The sequence below is a fragment of the Megalobrama amblycephala genome, linkage group LG11 (assembly GCF_018812025.1).
Source record: "Megalobrama amblycephala isolate DHTTF-2021 linkage group LG11, ASM1881202v1, whole genome shotgun sequence".
Classification (NCBI taxonomy): Eukaryota; Metazoa; Chordata; class Actinopteri; order Cypriniformes; family Xenocyprididae; genus Megalobrama; species Megalobrama amblycephala.
Genome location: NC_063054.1, coordinates 17,955,106 through 17,976,249, shown reverse-complemented (window position 1 = coordinate 17,976,249; position 21,144 = coordinate 17,955,106). Strand labels below are relative to the sequence as shown.

Genomic DNA, 21,144 nt, shown 5'->3' with positions numbered 1-21,144 from the left:
TCTCAGGTCTTACATGGGAAAATGGAAAATGTGTTTTGTGTCTCTTCAACAACAGATGCTAAATGTCATTTGAAAGTGTAAGTAGTCACAGTTCACAAAAGTGTATTAAAGACCTCCATCACTGACAAGTAGGTGGTCGATTGGTTAGGCCAAATGCATGCTGACAGATGAGTTAATTGCAGGTTTTATAAAAATATATATAAATATGGTCTAGTAATGGCTATTTATTAGTGGAGAATATTTCTTTATAATAGGTGAACATTTTCAATTTTTTTGCAGTCATTAAACCGATCTAGTTTCAGTATCCTCATTTTAAACTGACTATTGTTTCTTCAAAGTAATTGGAGAGTCACGTCTGAACTTTTCCTTTCTTCTTATGATCTGAATCACAGGAGGACCCTTGGGATAGAGCGAGAGGAGAAGGTTTATTGTTTCAGTCCGACAGTGGGGGAGCTGAATCTGGCACGGTCCAGTCGATCTGCCGGAGACACAGGGAGGTCCTGTCCTATCACAATGATGTTTGCTCATGAGGGTGGCCTTAGTGACAGCTGTTTTGGGAGTGGAAGGAACAGAAGACTCCCAGTATCGGCGGGAGACAAATAGGGGGTCAGGAAAATCAGGAAAATGCGCAGTGGGGTGGCTCGCAGCTTGGAAGACTCTCCGCACGGACATTTATATGTACAAGTTCCTGGAATTCGTAACAAAATCGCTCCTTTTTTGTATATAGCTCCCAGTCAGTGCCAAAAAATAAATTCCTCTTTTGTCAAACGAGAAGTAAAGAATTCACTGCATATGTTTCCATGAAACAAACAAACCTGAAGCCAATACGAAGGAAGCTTTAGCAAAGCAACACTTAATCTCCTCACAGCCTTGCAAATATGTGATTTATCAAGTTAGGGCGAAGAAATGCAAAGCTGTCACTATGCTGTTTGTAAATGTGAAGCTCAAATGCCATAAATTTGCCAAAGTCTAATAAGTTTAGGCAACAAGATGATGTGTTTGTCTGCATTTGAAGCCACAGATTTTTCCCTTCAGTGACTGAAAAATGGGCGGTTTGGACTTTGACACTCTGGTTCTGATTCAGACTTTGAGAAGGCTGATGATTTGTGGACCTGTTGTGATCTCGAGCAGTGTTACTGATTCAAATCGACTCTGTACATTTGATATGATTAGGCATGTAAGGGCGCAGTGTATTTTGGTGGCCTAATTGTCAGGATCAGGTTGTTAGCGCTAGCCTGTTCAAACACTGGGGCAGTTTACCACAGTAATACTACACTGGTGTAGATTGTTTGTGAAGTAAATGACTTAACTGAGAGAGACTGAGGTTTGCTGTGTGTTGCCAGAGACTGATCGTTTCACATCTGTGTTTGTGTCGAAGGAGATGATGCATGCAGTTTGTGGTCTCTGAGGCTCCAATACTGAGTATGTGTTAACCAAGTTTGTATGTATATCTGTGTGCTTAACCCCCTACACAAAGCACGTCTTTCTCTCTCATGCTGGATGAGTAGTTTACTGTTTCTAAATTCAGCTGGAATTATGAGCAGATTAGGTTAAATGAGATGAATGTAATATGTGTACATCAAAAACAGATAGTTTGTTGTGCCAATGACTGTCTCACTAAGTAAATCTCTTCCAGAAAGCTGCTAGCAGTCATTGATTAATAGAGTATGGGAATTATGTAGCCAATTTGTTCTTATTAGTAGTGAATGAAATCATGGTGTTTTGGACCCTGTTGACTTTATTGCGTGGGCGTTCTTCAAAAAACCTTTTGTGTTCTGCTGAATTTAATTTTTTTGGGGGTGAAATGTACTATTAATACTCTAGTATAAGGAATAGGCGAATGCGAGGGAGCAGGAGAGAGGAATATAATATAATATAATATAATATAATATAATATAATATAATTAATATAATATAATATAATATAATATAATATAATATAATATAATATAATATAATATAATATAATATTAAAAGGTTAGTTCACCCAAAAATGAAAATTCCGTCATTAATTTTTCACCCTCATATGTTACATCCGTAAGACCTTTGTTCATCTTCGGAACACAAATTAAGATATTTTTGATAAAATCCGATGGCTCGTGAGGCCTGCATTGAGAGCAAGTCAACTTAGACTTTCAAATACCCAGAAAGGTACTAAAGACATATTTAAAACAGTTCATGTGACTACAGTGGTTCAACCTCAATGTTATGAAGCGACGAGAATCCTTTTTGTGCACCAAAAAACAAAATAACGACTTTTTTCAACAATATCTAGTGATGGGCGATTTCAAAATACTGCTTCATGAAGCTTTACGAATCTTTTGTTTCGAATCAGTGGTTCGAAGTGCGTATCAAACTGCCAAAGTCACGTGAACCATTGAAATATCGAAACACTTATGATGCAACAAAGCCTCGTTTACTGAAGTCACGTGACTTTGGCAGTTTGAGATCATTTGATACACGCTCTGAACCACTGATTCGAAACAAAAGATTTGTAAAGCTTCGAAGCTTCATGAAGCAGTGTTTTGAAATCGCCCTTCACTATATATTGTTAAAAAAAAGTTGTTTTGTTTTTTGGTGCACAAAAAGTATTCTCGTCGCTTCATAACATTAAGGTTGAACCACTGTGGTCACATGAACTGTTTTAAATATGTCTTTAGTACCTTTCTGGGCATTTGAACGTCTAAGTTAACTTGCTCTCAAAGCAGGCCTCACGAGCCATCAGATTTTATCAAAAATATCTTAATTCGTGTTCCGAAGATGAACGTCTTGTGGGTGTGGAACGACATGAGGGTGAGTAATTAATGACAGAATTTTCATTTTTGGGTGAACTAACCCTTTAATAGTTTTGTGGCTTTTATACAGTTTATTGTATCGGGGAAGTTTGTTTACTCAAATGGGAGGTTTGTGTTTTGGGGCATAAACAGTGAATCATGCATCCATCATGAGATCTCAAATGCTAACCTGAATTACAGTTTCTCTGCAAGAAGATTACAGTATAGCAAAAGCAAGCAATGAGGGTAATAGTCACTAACAGAGCTCCAGAGTGGAAATCCCAACTGAGATTGAGCAACATAGATTAAAATCATTAACTGTGGTCTATTATGTTTCCTCATTGCTCATAAAGGGCCTAACATTGTTTAACATCCCTCTCAGTATTTGTAGGTGTAACGTGGTTAGTAGACGTGGGAAGAAGGAGGCGGGAACCGGCGAACGTTCAACAAAAGTTTAATTCAAAATAAACAAAGAACAAAACTAAAGTAATGCCGGCAGACCCTCGCGGACGTCTGCCGGCCACACAAACATAATAAAACATAAAATAAAGTCCAGGCCTGGTCCTCTCTCGTCCTTCACTGATGTCGCTCCTCCTTTTATGCCTCCGGAGCTCCTCCGTGAGAGACTCGAGGCCGGCACGCCTCGCAGATGACGCTCATTATCACTCGCGTCACCGGCCTCGCGCCGTTCCCTCACGGCTCTCGCCCGCCCTGCTCGTCACAGTAGGCTTTCCATCTCTCTTTTTTAATATCAAATGTTTTGGGGTCAGTATTCAGCTAAACATCAAACCTCATTACACTAAAAACAACCTATTTCACCTATAGTAATCAGACTTCATTCAACTGAAACAGCTTTCCTTATGTTATCAAACTGCTTAAAGGGATAGTCTTTCTTAACTGACCCTTAAGTTGTTCCAAACTTGTATGACTTTGGTTGAACTATCCATTTAAGACAGTAAGAGCACTTAGCCTAGTTTCTTAGTTTCAATTGATCTGAACCTGTCTGCAGAATTTAACATGTTTAACCATGTTAGGTTTTGGATCTAAAGTCTTACTTCCCTGTAGACTCCTTTGATAACAGATTCTATCATGTTTCGTTTCCATGCTCTGAAAACATACAACTGGAGTCCCACAGGGTTCGGTGCTCTGACCACTGTTATTGTCTGTCTGCAGCTTTATTAGTACATCACATGTTTTCTCTTATCACTTCTATAATGATGATACACAGTGTTACATCTAAAATTCTGTCTGCATCTCTGACCTCCCTGAACTTGGGATGTATCTCTCTCCATTCTCAGAATTGGCAGAATTGTATTTAAACTCTTGCATCAGACACATATATCATTGTGTATGAACTAGTTCCCCATCTGTCCATCTAGGTTAGGAAATTTCTCTATCCTTGCCTCCTGGTGATGAAATTACATTCCCTAAATACAGTTATAACTGCTCTTACTGACAATTCTTCAGCATAGTCCTCTGACAAACATTTTGAAATAAATATACCTTATATATGGTATAATATATCCAAATTAGAATTATTATTAGGGGTGTATGTGAGTTGTTTCTTTAATGTTCTTGATGTAGGCCTAAATCAAATGATGAAGTATCCATCTGTCCTCTCCTGTTTTCTCTCTGTGATTCAGTCCTCATCAGCAACGGGTCAAAGGGCAGAGGTTAACAGGCACGGGTGAACCATGACCCCAGAGGGGATTTTATTGCTTTGTGTCAGGCGTAGCATGGGTATATTTACGCATATTTGGATGCGTACAGTGGGGTTGCTCATGTTGCTATTTTGAACTTTTCTAATTTGCTACATTTTTCTTATCTTATCAAATTATATTATCAGCACCATAATTTGAGTGAAAAGTTAAAACGAAACATTAACATGAATATTTAAATGTCTTTTCTGTAATGACAGCAGCACTCGAGCTGCATGAACTCCACAAGTTTATGTAAAGTCAAACAAATAGATTTTTTTTTACAAAAGCAAGAACTGTGTCATGTAATGTCCCATCTGGACCTCTCACAATGTATAAGACAATGTTGTGATTGTGCTATGCATTCATTTAAAATCTGTAGTCATAGAACATGGTTGTGGCAATGGTTAGGAAGGTTGCTGATATACTAGCCTGGCCTTTCAGTTTTATGAGATAGCTATATAAGGATTTGATATACGATTATAGTTTACACCCTCCTGAAGGCCGTTTGTCACACTGTAATTCATCTTAAGTTGTTTAAATTGGCGTTTAAGACACTGCACTGGGAAAATGATGTCTCAAGTGTTCAGGTATTCTGCTAAATATATTAATTATCTAACAGTTCATTCCAAGAGGTCAAGGTTTGTCCACTTAATGTTTCGTTATTCTAGTAACAATTTTTTTTCAAATTATATCTTGTTCATGCAGTGATATTCATACACTTATGTGGGCTCAATCGGTCTGTAGTCATTTTAAATCTGTAAGTATATCAGTTTTAATTCAAAGTATAAATAAAGTCTAAACTTTATTAACAGTCCAAAATGTCATTGAGACCAACAGAGTCTTGAAAACCTTCAGAAGGTCACAGATCTGTCAGATGAGTACTATAGTAGTATTTGACAACTGGATAAATGTTTAAGAGGGCATAAATTCTCCTCTCCTTTGCTGTCTCTTTATGTCCAACAGAGAAGAGATCTGCAGAATGATTTGTGGGATGGACAGCCGTCCCTGAACCTCTGATCTGCAGAATGGAACAGAGAGACTGCAGAAAGAGGGGAGGAGGAGAAGACAAAAGGAATCTGACAAATCAGTGCAAAATAGGGCAGCAGAACAGATGAAAGCATAAAAAAGTTAGGGGTATTTTTAGATAATGAGGTTTTAGGTAAGACATGAGAAAACCAACACATTCTCGCTCCTAACTTGTCGTGGACACATGGTCAGGACCCCTTGGCATGGTCAGGACCCCTTCGTTTTTTAATGCACAGGGTTCCCCTTTAGCGTAATTTTTCGATGTGCAGGGTAGTCCATTGCTTTGCCTTATGTGTCAGATCAAGATGCATTTAATTCTTTGCATTTATAAAAGTAGAAATGATTTTATAAATATTTATACTTCTTTAGATATTTTGGAGTACCTAACCCCTGCTCTAAACCCTAAGCATTTCTAAGCAATATAAAACTCATAAAAGTACAGTCACTGGCATTTATTGCAAAAACTGACCAAAAAAAACAGTATTACAAACATCTCGTGTTGCATTCCAAGTCTTCTGAAACTTTACGATATCTTTATATGAACAACAGGGTGGAACTTAAGGTTTTAATCACTGAAAAAGCTTTTTCTGGTGGCAATTTTTTAATGTGTGTGCACAGGATCTGAGCTTGATGGCGGATTGATACAGTGAACGCTTTTGGGTCTGTTCCTCACACAAATCAATCATTTGACCTCGGAACACTTGGAATATTTGTACTTTTTGAATAAATTGTGACTGTAGTAGTACTTGCCTATTGTATCCTGTGTTCTAAATGGGTAGGTTTAGGGGTAGGGGTTGGGTTATGTGTTCAGACATGTCTAAATAGTATAAATTATGCTGGATTATTAAATTGAAAATCACAACATATGTGTCATAATGGCAAAATTGTTATTATACCCCAATATATAATTTCATCATGACGAAAAAATTCACATGCCCATCGTGTTTTTCACGTACATTGTGTTTTGACACTTTCTCATTGAAAGCAATGGAGTACTCTGCATGTTGAAAAATGGCGCTAAAGGGGTGCCCTGTGTGTTAAAAAGTGATATCGAGGGATCCTGACCAAGCATCCATATGTGATGAGTTGGGAGTGAGAATGTTGAAGAAAACATTGTTTTTGTTGCATTAGCTGAAAATAGCAGAGCACAAGGCTTGTCACAAATCACATTCGTGACAGCACACACACTCACACCTGATGTCACACCTCTTTGTAAACCTTCCACCCACAAGTGTGTGATGCCATAAAGACAGATTGTGTTTACCTTTAGTTATTTCAGTTAAACAACTGTCAGACTTAAGCACACTCACACATTCTGTCAGTTCTTGTTGGTTGAACAGTTGTTAAATGCCCCGGGTGAGTTATGATCTTAGAAAAGGACCAAGTGTGTCAGCAGCAGGCTCAGACTTTACATCTTTTGCAGAAACTGCTCAATTGGCCAATCAGAATTGGATGCATTTTAAAAATAGCTAAATTTATTTTGATTAATTTATCCATAGTCAATGTCATGTCAATTTTGCCCTTGTGCACACTGCTACACTATATTGCCAAAAGTTTTGGGACGCCTGCCTTTACGTCCACATGAACTTTAATGACATCCTATTCTTAATCTGTAGGGTTTAATATGGAGTTGGCCCACCCCTTGCAGCTATTACAGCTTCAACTCTTCTGGGAAGGCTTTCCACAAGGTTTATGGGAATTTTTGACCATTCTTCTAGAAGAGCATTTGTGCGGTCAGGCACTGATGTTTTGTGAGAAGGCCTTGCTCACAGTCTCCTCTCTAATTCATCCCAAAGGTGTTCTGTCGGGTTGAGGTCAGGACTCTGTGCAGGCCAGTCAAGTTCCTCCACACCAAACTCGCTCATCCATGTCTTTATAGACCTTGTGTCCAAAATGTCCAAAATGTCTTGGTATTAAGAGTTCCTTTCACTGGAACTAAGGGACCAACCCCTGAAAAACAACCCCACACCATAATCCCCCCTCCACCAAACTTTACACTTGGCACAATGCAGTCAGGCAAGTATCGTTCTCCTGGCAACCGCCAAACCCAGACTCGTCCATCAGATTGCCAGACAGTGAAGCGTGATTCGTCACTCCAAAGAACACGTCTCCAATGCTCTAGACTTGTGGCTGAGTTGCTGTTGTTCCCAGTTGCTTCCACTTTGTTATGATACCATTAACAGTTGACCGTGGAATATTTAGTAGTTTGGACTACTAATTTCACGATTGGATTTATTGCACAGGTGGCAACCTATCACGCTTGAATTCACCGAGCTCCTGAGAGTGACCCATTTTTTCATGAATGTTTGTAGAAACAGTCTGCATGCCTAGGTGCTTGATTTTATACACCTGTGGCCATGGAAGTGATTGGAACACCTCAATTTAATGATTTGGAGGGGTGTCCCAATACTTTTGGCAATATAGTGTATAATTGGCATAAAACCTTCTTAGATGGACCAGTATGGTGATGATCCTGACTTTTTTCAGCTTGAAGATTTCAGTAATTACAGATTAGATTTCAGGTTACAGCTGTCTGAAAGTTTTGCATGGATCTGATCAAGGAAATTACATGTTGAAATATGAAGAAAACAACTCACACAATAACTTACGTGATGTGATACACCAGTCTTTCATTAAATTACATTTGATCTTGTGATGTTCAGACAGTCCATTCCTCAATATATTGTGGATAATTGATTTTCATAGTTTATATTTTGTTGCCAACTATGGAAACATCAATGTTTGTTTTCAATTAAGTGATATTGGTCACTAAACCTGGAATGTTTATGGGGAATTTTGGACAAAAAGAGAAAATGGGATGGTAAGATTTTGTTTTTTTTCTTCATGTTTTTAAAAGAAGTCTCTTATTTCCAACAAGGCTGCATCTGTTTGTTTAAAATACAGTAAAAATAGTAATATATTATTACAATTTAAAAACTCTTTTCTGTTTTAATGTTTTAAAATGGAATTGTTTCTGTAATGGCAAAGCTGAATTTTCAGAATCATTACTCCAGTCTTCAGTGTCACATGATCTTCCAGAAATCATTTTAAAGGGTTAGTTCACCCCAAAATGAAAATTCTCTCATTAATTACTCACCCTCATGTCGTTCCACACCTGTAAGACTTTCGTTCATCTTCGGAACACAAATTCAAAATTCAGAAAGTGCATAAAGAAATCGGAAAACTAATCCATATCAATCGAGAGGTTTAATCCAAATTTTCTAAAGAGACTCGATCACTTTTTATGATGAACATATTTAATTTAACCTTTTACTCGCATATAAACCTTGATCAGTGAGCATAAACAGATGCTCAACCGAACATGAATGATGCACAAGAACAAACCTCTACCGGAAGCTCAAAAGTGCTGCGTAACACACGAGAATGAACCTCATTGGTTACGCAGCACGTTTGAGATTCCGGAAAACTTCAGAAAATTTGGACTAAACTTCTCGATTCATATGGATTAGTTTTCCGATCTCTTTGTGAACTTTTTGAAGCATCAAAGACCAAAATCGCAATGGCAGTCTATGGAAGGACAGAATGCTGTCAGATTTCATCAAAAATATTTTCATTTGTGTTCCGAAGATGAATGAAAGTCTTACGGGTGTGGAATGACATGAGGGTGAGTAATTAATGACAGAATTTTCATTTTAATATGCTGATTTGGTGCTTAAGAAAGTTTTCTTATCAATGTTAAAACTGTTTTGCTGCTTATTTTTTGTGTGGAAACCATGTTACATTTTTTTCAGTTAAAAAAGTTAATTTATTAGAAAAAAAATATTTCAAATATGTCAATGTTTCATTATAAATGTATTTACCATTATGTTTGATATATTTAAATATCCTTGCTGAATAAAAGTATTAATTTCTCTTTTTTTTTTTTTTTTTTTACTGAACCCAAAACATTTGAACAATGGTTTATTTTTGACACCTTAAAAGTTAGGGTTCTACTAATGGCGTGTGATGTCAGATCAGATGAAGGAGGGGAAAAAACAGAACTTTGATTGGGGAATTTGGGTGGGGTTGCCCCCATCAGGCTGGAATTCTGTGAAGGGGTCTCGGAATGTGGAGAATGACTGTCATGAGATAGTCCTGGGGGTCAGAGGCCAGGACGGGTTTAAAGGACACCTGCTGGACCACTGTCAAAGCTGGATAAGGCTTGAGTCTTCTCGCTTATGTTTATTTTTGCCCCTAAACAGAAATTAACTTTCTTAACGTAATTGCATTGCTCACATATTTTCCTACATCCCCACAAGAGAGCCTTTTGTGATTCCTATTACTGTTCTATTATTAAACTAGTCTGAAGCCTAATTGACCTTTTAACTTAATAGAACTGTGCTTCTCAGAATGGAATCTTGTTTTGTTTTCTTCCAGCCTTAATGGACTTTAAAAGCCAAGCAGACAGTAAAGGAAAGTAAAGGTGATATAAACCTTATCTTTATCATATCCGTAAACCGCACATTTATCTCAGGTAACATTTCAGAAGCTTATTTGAATCGGTAGAGTTACTAGAGTATAAAAGTGCTATTTAGATTACAGTCCTGTCCAGCAATGCTGACTGAATACAAAATGTGATCAACAGGCCGCATTTTAGAATTGGGACATTCTGTCCTGATTGATATATTTACTGTATCCAAAGGAAATGTGAATGCTTGGTTATGTGGATACCCCGTCTAAATTCCTGAGCCAGTCAGATCATCTGTGTTGAAATGTTTCTAAATGTGTTTTTCCAGGACATCAGTGATATTTTGAATTTGAATGTAGTCAACATAGAAGCTGACGCTGAAATTAAAACCATGAATGTCAAATCCCCTTTCAAATCTTGGTCTTCAACTGAGTTCTTCTCTTGCACCTGTTTTAACACTTCACTTTTGTACACAAGAAGAAGTGCCAAATCTTTAGGATGGTGCACAGCTCTTTTACTGGATGTGGGGCCTCCCTTTTGGAAGGTTTTTATTATAAAAAGAGTCCTGACAAAAACATGTTGTATCACAGTTTACACAAACATATTAAGCAGCACAACTGTTTTCAACATTGATAAATAATGATAAATGTTTATTGAGCACCAAATCAGCACATTAGAATGATTTCTGAAGGATCGTGTGACACTGAAAACTGAGTAATGGCTGCTGAAAATTCAGCTTTGCCAACACATGAATAAATTACATTTTAAAATATATTAAAATATAAAACAGTTATTTTAAATTGTAATAATATTTCACAATATTACTGTTTTTAACTGTGTTTTTGATCAAATAAATTCAGCCTTGGTGAGCATAAGATACTTCTTTCAAAAGCGTTTAAAAAAATCTTACAGACCCCAAATATTTAAACTTTAGTGTACACTATATGTATATGAATATTTAAAAAAAAAAAAAAAAAAAAATCAGAAAGCTAAGACTACGACTAGCAAAGTCTGGTGCAAAGAGAGAGCAAAAAACGTGAGAAATGTTTGCAGTATCACCATTTTGAATAGCTACACTAAATTGTATCACCAGTGTCCTGTTGAAAAGATCATAGCACAATTATAACTCTTCATCTCTCTCTCTTTCTTTCTTTTTAGCCTCTTCAGAAGAATGGACAAATCTCTATTTCCAGTCTTAATGGGAAGACAGATGATCAGACAGAATATAACGGTCACACAGAGGAGAACCCACCAGCTGAGGGTATATGCTCTTACCATATGTGCTTGTACACTGTGTGTATATATCACTCTCATATCTTTATTACCGTATGTGTGTGGAATGGCAATGACTGACACTAATAGTGGGCTGCCTCCCAGCGTCAGAGGTCTGTGTGTGTGTGAGGCTTAAGATGTGATCTTTATCTTTTTATCTGTGTGCCCTCGTACCCCAACTGATCCTTCCCGTAATCCCCAGCTATCCTAGGGATGAGAACACCTACATAGAGGCTACAGTGAGTGGACACCAACATAGACCTCTTTACTACCCTTACGAATGGTCTATGAGAAAACCCTAGAGCAATAATGTACACGTATTTATTTATATTTGTTTTTTGCATTTTTTTCTTCCTTTTCAACTCAGAGAGACCACCGAGATGCTTCCCCCCAATAATATTTAGTAAGCCATGACCTAGCTGACTCCTTCAAGAGACCGGTGCATGTTTTTAATTAGCTAGCCTCAATGCATGTGTCGAAATCTTAGGTGTTTTTTATTTTTGAGGTCAAATGACAAATGACTGAAAAAAGGGAAATATTGTAGAATAACAAACTGATTGTATATATTGAACCATGAATTTGTTGAGGTGAGGAGACTGCTAAGATTGGAATAGGAATTTGCATTTTGATGTGTATAAGCAAAGCATTGTAAATATAAATTGAGTCATGGTAGTGGACCATATTTCTGTAGCTCAAACAGTAGAGCATGGCAATTGCAACACAAAGGTCATGGGTTTAATTCCCAGGAAATGCATGAAATGATAAATTGTATACCTTAAATCAATGTACGTTGCTTTGGATAAAATATGTCAAATAGTGATTCAAGCAGTAAATTCATAGGCTTAGATTGTAAGAAGTACCTTTGGTTGAGAAAGAGACTTAAAATTAAGTCATTATTTACTCAAAATTTGGACATCTTCCATAGGTCTTGTTGACATGTTGCCTGATTCGTGAATGAATCATTCAGAGAATTTCAAACCTAAAAGAATTATTTGTTACGAAATTAGACATTGCTATTTCTTTTGAGGGCAAAAGAAAAATCGACTGGGAAAAATATCTTACCACAAAGGAAATAACAGGAAGCAAGAATACCAAAGAAGACCAAATAGTCTTTCTTCTGTGCCACATCTAAAAGAATAGACACATTTACACACAAATAAAACATGTTCCTTATTGTTGTGGCTGATTCTGATTCTGATAAAAGTTTCAACCATGACAATAACTGGACAAACCCTTGAAACGCTCCCAAAATTTCTGATCTCAATACTGGCTTTATTTATTCTGCATGATGAATGCTATAATGCCAGCCAAGAATATTTAGCCATAATTTTCTTGCATGCTCAGTGCAGCCATTCATTTTCTCCAGCATCCCCAGAGTACCAGAAAAAAAAACCTGGAATGTGTTATAGAAATGTACTGTGTGTAAAATGATTGTGTTGATATATCTGCTTGTTCTCCATTGTTAAGAAACCTCCCAAAATATCATGCTGTCAGTTTTTAGTGTAATTTAACAATTGAAACCATGTACTTGGAGTCACAAAGTCAAACGAGAGAGAAGTATGATTATTTTGGTGTCCACTCTGCCAGAAGTATCTTGTGCAATGTCTCCTCTGCCAAAATCAACAAAGAAGAAAGTAGTGCTCTCTATATTAAAAACACGTACATTATTACCATTTCCTTTAATCTGCATCTTTTCGAATTGACTACGCCTAGCTTTTCAAATGGTAAGGGATACACATACCCATACATGCACGCTCACTCACAGTCACCTGATTGAACTGATGCATTTATATCAGCAGAAAATTACAAACACAGATATACTTATATGACCTGCATGTACAGACATGCATCAGATACATGTATACAAACGTTTGGAAAAGAATGAAGTTTTCCCACCCACCCACTTACACACACACACACTCACAAGCTGGCTGCCAGGCATTTAGGAGGCGGAGGCGTGAGTGAGTCCAGAGAGTGAGCTCAACCATTATCTCATACACAGTCCTCCCCCACCAAGCCGTGTGTGTGTGTGTGTATGCTTTTACTCTGATAGGATACGAGTCTGTGCTTCATATCAAACATGTTTTAACAGGCTGTATGTGATTATCTGTTTATCTCAGGAATTCATTTGCTGGCATAAGTGTGTCACTTTACAGTATATTTTCTTTTTGCTATCAGTTTAGTATGTGTGTTTTTGTATGTTTGACCTGTTTCTGTGGAATTGTGTCCACAGAGAGCTCCACCTCTGAGATGGTTGATAACTGCTTCAGCTTTTTTTATTGATGTGTGGAATCTAAATCCAAATCTGAGTGATTTGATGTTGACAAAGTGTGTGTGTGTGTGTGTGTGTGTGTGTGTGGTCAATACTTCACTTCTCAGAATCATTTTACCAGAGCTGCAGTATGATTACAGGTCAGATTCCTGGAAAATTGAGAACATATTTTTATTTTGATTGAGTACTTGTTTTCTAGTTTTAAATGACAAAAGAAAATATTCAGGTCAGGGTCTGCACTGATTTCTTGTGTTGATGTCTATTAGTAACTTGAGGGATTTTCTTGACTGAGTAAACATTTGATACTATGAGTATGTTTCAGTAATACTCACTCAGACACACAGATGAGGAAAGTTGAGATGACATGAGAATGGAATGTGAGAAGTGTGGAGCGATGAAGGACTTGGCAGAAAGAGAAAACCACAGGGAGAGTGTGAATATGTGTTTGATTAAGTGTAATTTAATTCTTTTCATTTGCGCCAATAAAATTGTATAAATGTATAGAGATGTAAATAGTCAATTAATCAAAAGAAATAAGAGTTTTCTCTGTAAAAGCAGAAAAAAGAGTGGTCTAATTTTTGTTTAGCTGTTAAACATTTGTTCTGACTATTGACATAAGGATATTGAAAGTGAGATTTGATCTGGATAGGCAGGGAATACACAATCTAGACAATTAAATGTTGGCTTGATATTTTACATTACTACATGTTGACATAAAATCTCCCTAACTTATTACCTTTAGGTCATTAATGAGAAATTTGATTGTCTCATATTGTGTCATTGAGCTAGTACTTTGCCAACTAGTACTAGAACTGGTAGTTTGCCAACCATACCTTTTTTTAAAAAAAAGAAATAAGATATTAATCCTTTTATTCAGCAAGGGCACATAAAATCGATCAAAAGTGACAGTAAAGCCATTTATAATATTACAAAACAATTCTGTTTCAAATGAATGATGTTCTTTCAAACTTTCTATTCATCAAAGAATCCTGAAGAGATATATATATGTATATTTGGGTCAATGATGTGACAGATAATTTTTTGTCCAAAGGCCATAATGATAATAAATAACAAAGATATGACATCCAAAGTATGTAAGGTAGTACAACTAGATCACTTTATTGAATCCAACAGGTTTTAATTATATTTTACTACATATAAAGGTATGTTAAAGATTCTGAAGTGTCAAAAGGTCATTAGGTTTAACCGTCCAAAGGCCAATATAGCCATTTCATTTGTGATTAAAATATCTTAAAATGTAATAAATGTATATATTTTTATTCTGGCATGATTTTATATATCAACATAGTGCAAAATAGTATTAAAATTATGTGTAGAAGTCATTGCTTTGTTATGAGAAAGAATGTCAGAAAAAAAATTATTTCATTGATGTCATTCGGAGTAACCAATATAAAGGGTCCATTTTGGATTAAGTCATGCGATCAATATCATGTGACAGGATGTGACATCATTCAGATACCTGCAAAGGACCACATGGTCATGAAGCAAAGTAACTAACTCTCTCTTAACTATTTGAAAATTCATGTTTTCACTTGTTCATACACATGTCCCGAAACATCAGGTCATTCAGTACAACCGCTAAGTAATATGTTTGATTGTCCTAATCTAACTATCTAGCTAGCTAGATATCAGCCTGTTAGCATTGTTTGAAAATATCGTCATTCAGTATAACCAAAAATGTCATTTGGTAAAACCAAAATTTTGGTTAAACTGAATGACTTTTTGGTGACAAATTTTGTCCATCTTGTAAAACATGACAAAAGCAGTGTTAATTGATTATAAAAACCACATAATGTCATTGTTAACACTTAATAAAACTTCTAAATTAATTATATCTCCATTAGGTTTTTTTACACTTTTAAAAACCTGATTTGTCAATGACCCATATAGATCAGGAAAGGTACTTGAGCAAATCATCATATTAAAATGATTTCTGAAGGATCATGTGACACTGAAGACTAGAGTAATGATGCTGAAAATTCAGCTTTACTATCACAGGAATAAATTACATTTTAAAATATGTTAAAATAGAAAACAGTTATTTTAAATGGTAATAATATTTCACAATATTACTGTATTTTACTATATTTTTCATAACAATTGGGTGGGTGACAGTGTCATTGACATAGGTACATAGAGTACAAGTAAACTAACTGGACCATAGCCGTGTGATGAATTGTGATGTCACTGTTACAAATTGTACCCAGCACTGTGACAGCTCATTGGAGTAATTACGTTGCCTGTAAGTAATCTGAGTCATTGTCAAAGTGTCCTTTCTGAAAAATGACAAATTAGCCAAAAGGAAAGAAAATGACCTAATAGTCAAGGAAACTGGTGAGGGAAGAGGAAGCAGTGACGCAAAAGAATGAGCGTTCTTCCTGTGCAGCATTCCTCAGCTTCCTCTATCCATAGAAAGCAAAGGAAATGGCAAGAATAACAGGGAAAGCTTGATGTAGAGATGTAGAGAGGTACAAAATGAAGAGATTGTGTTTTGAAGATAATGTATTGAGCAAAATCAATTGATAAAGCTGGAAAGTTAGAGACAGTCTTCTGATGCTGGCCAGATCTTCACACAGCTCTCATTTCCATTTCCTCCCATTATTTCGCCATAATCTTCCTGGCTCGTGGAATGCGTGCATAGTTGAGGGCGTGTGTATCTGGAAGTATGTGTGTACGTGTGTGAGTTGGGGTCTGCAATGACGTCGTAGCATCCCCTGCAAGACCCCAGGCCAGTGGGAAGCCTACCTCCCCATGTTCCCAGCCAAAACAGACCGCCGAATGCTCACGTTTCTGTGTTTGATCTCATTTCCCTGGTGGAAAAGATAACATGGATGTCATTCTAGATATCGGATCCACCGTGGCAGACCGTGACGGCGATTGGCTGTTATGTCATATTCTACTACATCAGGCAAGAGTAGGTCTTACATGTTAATAGTGTCTTAATGGCCAAGTCCTCAAATATGACTCAGCTTATGAGTGATACATACGGGCAGAAGTAGAGGACAAGCTTCCTCTTTTGAGGAATGTCCATTACTGTAGATGGGAGTGATTCACACTGTCTTTAGTGTGAGAGAGAGTCTGTTCTTATTGAATTCCTTTCCTATGGAGTCACTGGGGACAAAAAGTCTTTCCCATATGTCAGATCCCTCTGATCTGAGCCCCATGGCTCTGTCTGCTGCTACAGATCACAATAAAGTCTGAGGATGGCTATTCATCAGCTATTCAAGAAGAATTTGCCCTACTTGTTCCCTCTAGCTTTGCACCCAAACACTTGTGTTAATGTCTAGTGCTATATTCCAGTTCAGTTTAGAAACTTAAACATCACAATAAAATTTCAATCAAATTATTGCAATACAATTTGTGTCTGGTCAAGTGAATGAGACAGAAGGAGGTTTTGGTTTAGTTGGCAGAAACAAAATACCAGTTTTAACCAGATGAGTTTCCGTATCTGTAGGTTCCAGACCAAACTGGATTAGAGTTGTTATCACCCCCTTAGAAGAAGATTTCAGCTGGAATTCACACATTCCATGGGAACAATGGCAAGGTGTGAGATGTCTGATTAGACCCTTGTATGTCAAGGAATCTCACTGGCATTCTTCAGCCATCCTCCTTCAACAAAAGTTGAATGAAATAAGCTGCCTCAGTTTACGTTTTGAATGGACCAATAGCACTAGAGAGTCTCATTGCATTAGCACTCCACTAGCTAGTATGGGAAGCCAATTTAAAATAGAAAGTAACTTTATTTGCTGACCTTTCGCTTATAAACCATTCAGATTGTTAATCTTATTAAGGGAGATTTTTGTTAAACACAACATTTTTCCTAAAATATTTTAAAGTTACTGATATCTGTCAAAGAAGGTTATGTTTAGGGAACAATTTTTTCTAGAACTCTATGTGGCAACTTATATATGGAATATTGATTGACCACATTTAGTCACTAAAACATAAATAACATCCAGTCCAGAACAAAACATAAAATGTTACATTTGAAAATGTCAATGTAAATTAATATAATTAAATAAATCAATATAAAATAACATTATAAAAAATGTAATGCAAAATACAGATTTGGTTAGAAATATGTACTGTATTACGGCTGGTACACTGAAAAAATGGTGTAGAATTAATAATTTTCATCCAGAAATTGCTAGTATATTTCACAAATTATTACAAAGAATTAAACAAACTAGACAGACTGAAACAGTATTTTCTTGTAAAACTCATTCCAATAATCTTGAAAATAATTTTTACATTGTAGTTTTTTTCACTTGCAATTGGCAGGTAAAGCAAAAAGTTGCATGCATTAATATAACAGCCCATGGAGTGAGAGTGTTGTGGAGAAGGTACAAAGAAGCAGAAAGATAAAGAAAAAGGGGAGAACATATTGTGGAGGTCCTTGTTTCACCCTTATCCATTTTATATGGGGCCTGCTGTTTAGGAGATGGGAAGAGGAGATGGAGCTCTGTAAAACATCATGTACAGAATTGCCTTTGAAAACATGAATAATCCTTCCTCCCTTGACACATACACACATTTTAACTATGGCTTGACAATTTCTGTCATTTTGAACAGGGAAAGAAAAAGTTGGGAAAAGGAATGTTGAAGTTTGCGTGAGTGGGTGGAGGGAGTGTGTGAAGAGGCGTGGAGGGGGAAGGAAGAGGGAAACTCATTCAGTAGAGAGTGGCTTAGAACAGCTGAAAAGCTGAGGAGTGGGGGTGATGGGGGGGCGGTCATGGGTGGGGTGGTCCCACATAGGACATGTGTCAGTGTCTGTTGAAATGTGTTTTACCCTCCCGCTCTCCTCATTCTCACCCAGAAACTCAGAAGAGGAGACGCCTGGCCTCAACACAAGCTCACAGGACAGAGAAAGAGAGGGAAACAAGAGTGTAGCTTTAAAGCCAATCAGCTGATCATAGTCTGAGAGGAAGCAGGACATTTACAAGAGGGGAGTTCAAAAACGCATCACTGTCATCAAGTTAAACAGCAGTTCTTTTTCTTTTTCTTTTTTCCTGAAAAGTAATTGCAAACGTTTTTGAAATGCTTGGGACAATAACTCTAACAGGTAAGATGCATCTAAAATCTATGACTTGTTATAGTGGGGGCGTATCGTGGTTAATATTTGGCGACAGGAGTGATAATAACTGAGATTGGCACTGTAGGAATTTCTTGATATTTCGTTTTCAGGATTATTGTTATTATTAATGGATCATCTTATGAAGATATTCAGTAATCAGTTAATTCAGTGAAATTGTGGACACATTCTAATACACGATCTGTAGCCTATGGCATCTTTGTGGAGAGTTATTCATTGTGTATTTAATGTTATTAAAAGCTTGAATATTTGTTTCATCAGAAAATATAGACTTTTTTTATTCAAGTAATTTATTGCTTTCACTGAAATATCTCAAGGTTCTTTTTTGTGCGTATGTTTAATGATTTTTTGCATTTCATTGATTCTTGGTCTTTGATAGAGTCTAGAACTTATCAGGTTTCAGTGTATATTGACAGTGATGCTTAAAGTTGTAAAGTCACATCTCCTGTCTATTAATGTGAAGCATTAGCCATTAAGTGTGGAGGACCAACCTAAACCTTAGAATGTTGTTTTAATTTTAGAGTTCATATTGTACATATAGTATGAGAAAGAAAGTACAGCTAGGTGGGTTTATGCTTGTAATGTATAGAATTCTTGGAAGTGTTCAGAGCTGATGGGCTTCAGTGGTCTCAGATGTCCTTCTTTTTAAGGAATTTTGATGAGTTTTTAAGTCTGTCAGATCTTAGTCAGGGTTCTCTAGAGGTGGTGTGGGTGTATGGAATTGATTACCTGCTGCACATGACTTCAGAGAGTGTTTTGATTAGTTGGGGATGTTTATTAGGAATTTTTTGTGGATGTTCTTATCTTTACATTTATGTCAGTTTAATCTATTTTGTCCTAAATTAACAATTTAATTCAATTTCCTATATGCTCTAAACACATCTATGTCAAAGGGAGTCACAGAGTTACTAAAGTGTAGTTATTTAGTGCAGGAGGTGGGGTAGTTGGCATGGCGGGGGTCCGACAGTCAGTCTACTGCTGAGTCTTTCTGCAACTTCCCTAAACTCACAGGCTCCACTAATGAACAGCCTATATTTGCATGTAACAGCAAGGGGTAGTGGGTTGTTGACCATTACCTCAGGCCCATCTCAACAAACATCCACCCCTCCCCCATATTTCTAGAAAGCCCAACTATCACACCACTGTGATTTTAGATGGCATCTGCCCCCACCCATTCCAAAATGCTTACCCACAGTTTTACACTTTAGCAGCCACAACAGACACGCTATTGAATTCCTTGGCTCGAGTTTCCCCAGTATGATCCACCATTGAGACAAAGGCAAATGTAGGGCAACTGGTTGCTTCACCAAGTCTTTGACCCATTTTGTCTTTAATGTACTCATGTTAAAATACACACACTCTTATACAATGCCTCCCTGTCTCCAGCTGTGTGAGGCAACAGCAACGTCTCTTTTTGCATAAGAATGTGCGTCCTTCGTATTCTTATACTTAACTGCATAGTTAAAACTGTAAGAAGAAACATCTGGGAATACACCCAGAAGTTGATGTTTGTAAAATAACGTAGTAAAGATGATTTAAGAGCATATAATCTGTAGTTGCAGATTCATCAAGTCTTGTATAATGTAAACAACCACAAAAAACATGACTGTATGTTTATGGTGGGTTTCTAATTGAATGATATTTCCTCTTTCCAAATGTTTGTCTAATTATGGTACTACTCTGACATTTAGATCCCACCCAACTTTAACACTTTTACAAACACTTCAGGACTAGAAATGTTTAAACTATAAACCTTACTGCTTGTTTTAATATCACCATATCACCAAGGCAGAGAAATTTCTGTCTGTCATTCTATATGGCTTCCCATAATGCCCTTTCCCCATTTTACAATAAGGATTTTAATCATGGTAGTTTAAGTTCCAGGATGGACAATAGTGTGGGCCCCCCACCCCTTTTAGCCAAAGCAGGAAAAAACCAGGGGCCCATTGTGAGACAAAGAGGACAACACAATACAGTCTTCCTAAGCTGAAGTTTAGATTTTGGTTTGGTCTGTGGGGGGGATGGTTTGTTGTATTGTAGGGGGATGGGGTGCCATTGCATCCCAGTACCACATTGAATTGTGGGATTAGGTTGGTGCTTCACTAAATTTGAAACATACATTGAAAACATGGAGCTCCTTTTTTGTTTGGATGGATTAATTTAGGAGTGATTTTTCACTAAGAAAACAACACAAGTTTCAAGGTTAGGGTAATCAATACAAGCCTTTACCAGTCACATAAAAATGAAATTGTTCTAAATAACATATAAATAATTTTGATCTCTGGCTTAAATTAATTTGGCAGATAAATGGGTTTGCTGCCCCTTTATCTTGGCCTGTGTCATACAAGTGTGTAGGAAGGCAAGTAACATGATATCCATGCATTAAAAATGCTTGGAATTTGTTTTTAAAGTCACTGGGTGGGTTTCAGACCCCAGAGCAAGAGCAAGCAGAGCCAGATGTGAATGGTCCCTTGCTAGGCTGGATGTCAAAGGGAAACTGGGCCTCCAGGAGGCCCACACTACATGCAAACTTGACTCCCTCTCCCTAGCCCCACACCCTCAAAACCAACCCACTCCTG

General features: G+C 37.0%; 1 protein-coding gene across 2 annotated transcripts in view; it reads left to right on the top strand.

The window, feature by feature from the left end:
• The window catches only part of akap12b (A kinase (PRKA) anchor protein 12b), a 47,137-nt gene that overhangs the window by 17,364 nt on the left and 8,629 nt on the right, over positions 1-21,144 (top strand). The window contains exon 2 of one of the 2 annotated variants that reach the window (XM_048206464.1): positions 11,067-11,169. In XM_048206464.1, coding sequence (XP_048062421.1) covers positions 11,067-11,169 — 103 coding nt within the window. Of the gene's footprint in view, positions 1-11,066; positions 11,170-18,289; positions 18,536-21,144 lie in introns of those variants that run through there. The other variant, XM_048206465.1, reaches the window with a different exon arrangement.